The sequence below is a fragment of the Otolemur garnettii genome, unplaced genomic scaffold, assembly GCF_000181295.1.
Source record: "Otolemur garnettii isolate 467f Iridium unplaced genomic scaffold, OtoGar3 scaffold00022, whole genome shotgun sequence".
In the NCBI taxonomy this organism is placed as follows: domain Eukaryota; kingdom Metazoa; phylum Chordata; class Mammalia; order Primates; family Galagidae; genus Otolemur; species Otolemur garnettii.
The window spans coordinates 15,213,419-15,218,244 of NW_003852417.1; the positions used below are offsets into that span (position 1 = coordinate 15,213,419).

At 42.6% G+C, this 4,826-nt stretch overlaps 1 protein-coding gene across 1 annotated transcript in view; it reads right to left on the bottom strand.

Moving 5' to 3' along the window:
• The window catches only part of PFN4 (profilin family member 4), a 9,668-nt gene that overhangs the window by 3,184 nt on the left and 1,658 nt on the right, over positions 1–4,826 (bottom strand). The window contains exon 3 of the mRNA XM_012803702.1: positions 3,727–3,836. Within this exon, the coding sequence (XP_012659156.1) occupies positions 3,727–3,836 (110 nt within the window). The remainder of the gene's footprint in view (positions 1–3,726; positions 3,837–4,826) is intronic.

A 4,826-nucleotide genomic window follows, 5' to 3' on the forward strand; every position in this document is an offset into this window, starting at 1 on the left:
GAGCCCAGGAGTTGGAGGTTGCTGTGAGCTGTAATGCCACGGCACTCTGCCCAGGGGGACAGCTTGAGGCTCTGTCTCAAAAAAAAAAAAGAAAATGAAAACACAATGTATCAAAATCTATGGGATACAGAAAAAGCAGTAATAAGAGTAAAATTCACAGTCATAGGTGCCTACATCAAAAAAGGAGAAAAGCTTTAAATAACCTGATGACATCTCAAAGAACTAGGAAAGAAAAAGAGCAAACGAAAACAAAAAAACAATTTTTTTTTTGAGACAGAGTCTCACTTTGTCACCCTCAGTAGAGTGCAATGGTGTCATAGCTCATAGCAACTTCAAACTATTGGGCTTAAGCAATTCTCTTGCCTTAGCCTCCCAAACAAAAACCAAAATTAATATAGGAAGGCCAGGCACAGTGGCTCATACCTGTAATCCTAGCACTCTGGGAGGCTGAGGCAGGTGGATTGCTTCAGCTCATGAGTTGGAGACCAGCCTGAGCAAAAAGCAAAACTTTGTCTCTACTAAAAACAGAAAAATGGAGACAAGAGAATCACTTGAACCTGAGTTCCAGGTTGCTGTGAGCTATGTTGCCATGGCACTCTACCCAGGGTAACAGCTTGAGACTGTCTCAAAAAAAAAAAAATTTAATATAAGGGTGGTGCCTGTGGCTCAAAGGAGTTGGGCACCGGCCCCATGTACCAGAGGTGATAGGTTCAAACCTGGCCCCACCCAAAAACTGCCAAAAAAGAAAAAAAAAAGATTTAATATAATAAAAATCAGAGCAGAAATACATATAATTGAAACAAAAAATACAAAAGATCAATGAAACAAAAACTTGATTTTTTGAAAAGACAAACAAAATTGACATATCTTTCCAAACTTTTGGCAGCTATAGCCTTACAAAATGTATTTCCCTCCCTCCCTCCCTTCCTTCCTTCCTTCCCTTTCTTCCTTTCTTTTTTTTTTTAGACAGAGTCTCACTCTGTTGCCCACTTAAAGAACCATGGCATCAGCGTAGCTCACAGCAACCTTGAACTTCTGGGTTCAAGTGATCCTCCTGCCTCAGCCTCTCCAGTAGCTAGGTCTACAGGTGCCCATTACCACACCTGGTTGATTTTTCTATTTTCAGAAGAGGTGGGTCTTGCTCTTTCTTAGGCTGGCCTCAAACTCCTAAGCTCAAGAGATCTCACTTTGGTATCCCAGATTGTTAGCATTACATGAGTGAGCCACCATGCTTGTGGAGCTCTAACCCCAGCGCCTTTAGTGAAACAAAGTTGCACTATACAAAGGAAGGAACCACTGAGCTAGAGCCAGTCGGTTTTTTTTTTTTTTTTGGAGACAGAGTCTTACTTATGTCACCCTTAACCTCGGGAGAGTGCCATGGCGTCACAGTTCATAGCAACCACCAACTCTTGGGCTTAAGCTATTCTCTTGCCTCAGCCTCCCAAGTAGCTGGGCATACAGGTGCCTGTCACCAACGCCCAGCTATTTTTGTTGTTGCCATTGTTCTTTAGCTGGCCCAGGGTGCGTCTGAACTGTCCAGCCTGGGTATATTCGGCCAGTGCCCTACCCACTGAGCCATGGGCGCCGCTCAAAAATGTATTTCTTAAATAAGAAGACTTGAAAGTCAAAATTATGTCTTGAAGCCTGGGCTGCAGACAGAATAGATTTTGTGTTAGCAAGCATGAAAACATCATTAAATTCTTTGGGTATCTCCATCAGAACTCTTGGGTGACCAGGTGCATTATCAATGAATAATACTATTCTGAAAGGTATCTTTTCTTCCTGAGCAGTAGGTCTCAACAGAGGACTTAAAATAAATATTCAGTACCCCATGCAAAAAGAGATGAGCTATAATCCAGCTTTGTTGTTGCATGGATAGAACACAGGCAGAGGAGATTTAGTGTAATTTTTAAGGGTCCTGGGATTTTCAGAGTGGTAAATAAGCACTGACTTCAATTTACAATCATCAGCTGGGCAGGGTGAGGTGGCTCACACCTGTAACCCCAACACTCTGGGAGGCTGAGTGGGTAGATTGCCTGAGCTCACAGGTTTGAGACCAGCCTGAGCAAGTGTGAGACTCCGTCTCTAAAAAATTGTAGGCTTATTAATTGGCCTAATTACAATATTGTGTCGCACGAAATAAGAGAGGCTCAAGAAGAGGGAAAGAGACTGGGGGTGAGGAGAAGGATGGTTGGTGGTACAGTCAGAACTTACACAACATTTATTGACTAAACTCACTGTCCTATGTTGGCATAGTTTGTGGTGCCCCAAAATGATTACAGTAGTTTGCCATTGAGTTAGTGACAAAAAACCCCAAACAATTATAATAATAACATCAAAGATCCCTGATCACAGATCATCATAACACATATAATAATAAGAAAAAATTTGAAATATTGTAAGAATTACCAAAATGTGACATAGCTATTTAAAAAATGGCACTGAGTTTGAGACAAGGCTGAGCAATAGCAAGACACTGTCTCTAAAAATCACTGGGTGTTGTGGCGGGCCCCTATAGTCCCTGCTACTCAGGAGGCTGAGGCAAGAGAATTGCTTGAGCCTAAGAGTTTGAGGTTGCTGTGAACTGTGACACCCTGGCACTCTACTGAAGATGACAAGGTAAGACTCTGTCTCAAAAAAAAAAAAAAAAATGGTGCTGATGGACTTGCTTGACACAAGGTTGTTACAAACCTTTAATTTGTAAAAAAAAAAAAAAGTAGGCTCAGCGCCTGTGGCTCAACCGGCTATGGCGCCAGCCACGTACACCTAAGTGGCGGGTTCGAATCCCCAGCCCGGACCCGCCAAACAACAATGACGGCTGCAACCAAAAAATGGCCGGGCGTTGTGGTGGGCGCCTGTGGTCCCAGCTACTTGGGAGGTGGAGGCAGGAGACTCGCTTGAGCCCAGGAGTTGGAGGTTGCTGTGAGCTGTAATGCCACTGCACTCTACCCAGGGCGACAGCTTGAGGCTCTGTCTCAAAAAAAAAAAAAGTAACATCTGCAGAGCTCAATAAAACAAAATGCAGTAAAATGAGGTATTTTGTTTTATATATAATTATATATTTCGATATATAATTTCTGTGATAGTAGTTAATTTCTCAATTAATCCTTTAAGATTCAGCTCTCTGGACCCTTCTCTGACTCTACTGGACAGAAGCAATTAATTTAATTGTTCCTCAAACCTGTATTAATTGGCTATTCAACATTAGGCACTGTGTTAGGTACTGGATACAGGAGGATGACTAAGACAAAATTCTTTGCTGGGCATGGTGGCTCACGCCTGTAACTGGAGGATTCTAGGAGGCTGACGCTGGAGGATCACCTGAGCCCAGGAGTGTGAGGTTGCTATGATGATGCCAGTGCACTTTAGCCCCAGGCAACAAAGCAAGACCCCATCTCAACAACAAAAAAATTGAAACATGAAGGAGTAGGATGGGAGGCTTGGCCATGATCCATCCCATGCAGGCAAGGAAGCAGTTTGTAATGGGACAGAATGAAGTTGACCCAGACATTGAGACAAGACAGAGTCCTAGCAGTGTTCCAGTTCTTGGAATCTGCTTTCCCTGTGGCTCAGCTACACTCTGTCCTTCCAGTGGTTCTGTTAGTAACTCCACTGTCCCTCCAATAAATTCTTTTCTGCCCTAGCTGATTTGAGATGGATCTCTCTGACTTGTAGTCAGAAGGCCCGACTAACATAGGAAATGAACACAGGTGTTGGGAGGCAAACTCACCTAGCTTCTCTGTGGCTTCCACACAGACACTAGGAAACATGGATTCGTTGTAAGTTGCCACTATAAGATACAGATGGGTTTTCACAATAATCACGCCACCGTTTTCCTGGATAAAGAATGAAAAAGAACATCCTAGTCTTGGTTCTAATCCCAGGACCAGCAGTTACACTTTAGCTATATATATATATATATTTTACTATTTATTTCCATAAATATACATGTTTTTTGACTGTCCATTTATTTCTACTAATTTAGTTGCCTTTCCTCAAAAAGTTTCAGACTGTTGTAATAACAGCAAATGTATTTTGAAAAGGTTCCCCAATCGACTGTAACATACTCCTATCCCCACGGGAACAATAGACATGATGGAAAATAATGGAAAAATTGAACAACTCTGGCTTGACTTCCAGCACCTCCACTTTCTTCTGCATGTCTATGGAAGAGTTATTTAACTGTGTTAAGCCTCAGTTTCCTCATTAGTAAAAATGAGGCCATTTAGTTTATAATGTGGGTGAAGTATGCCTAACTCATAATACTGGACATCCAATGAATGTGAATTTCATCTCCTTTTTTTTTTAGATAGAGTTTCATTATGTTACCCTTGGTAGAGTGTCATAGTGCCACAGCTCACAGAAACCTCAAACTCTTGGGCTTAAGTGATTCTATTGCCTCAGCCTCTGAAGTAGCTGGCACTACAGGTGCCCACCACAACACCTGGCTATTTTTTGTTGCAGTTGTCATTGTTGTTTAGCTGGCCCAGCAACAGATTCAAACCAGCCACCCTAGGTGCATGTGGCCAGCACCATAACCACTATGCTACAGGCACTGAGCCAATCTCATCTCCTTTCATTCCTTATAATCAACAGAGAGCCAAGGGAGGTCGTAACCACAGGAGTTATATCATTTTTTTTTAAAGGAAGAGGATAAACCCACACAGTACAACCCACTGCACTGAAAAGAATAAATTCAGGTGGCTCGACGCCTGTGGCTCAAGTGGCTAAGGTACCAGCCACATATACCTAAGGTGGCGAGTTTGAATCCAGCCTGGGCCCACCAAACAACAACGACAGTTGCAACCAAAAAAAAAAATAGCCGG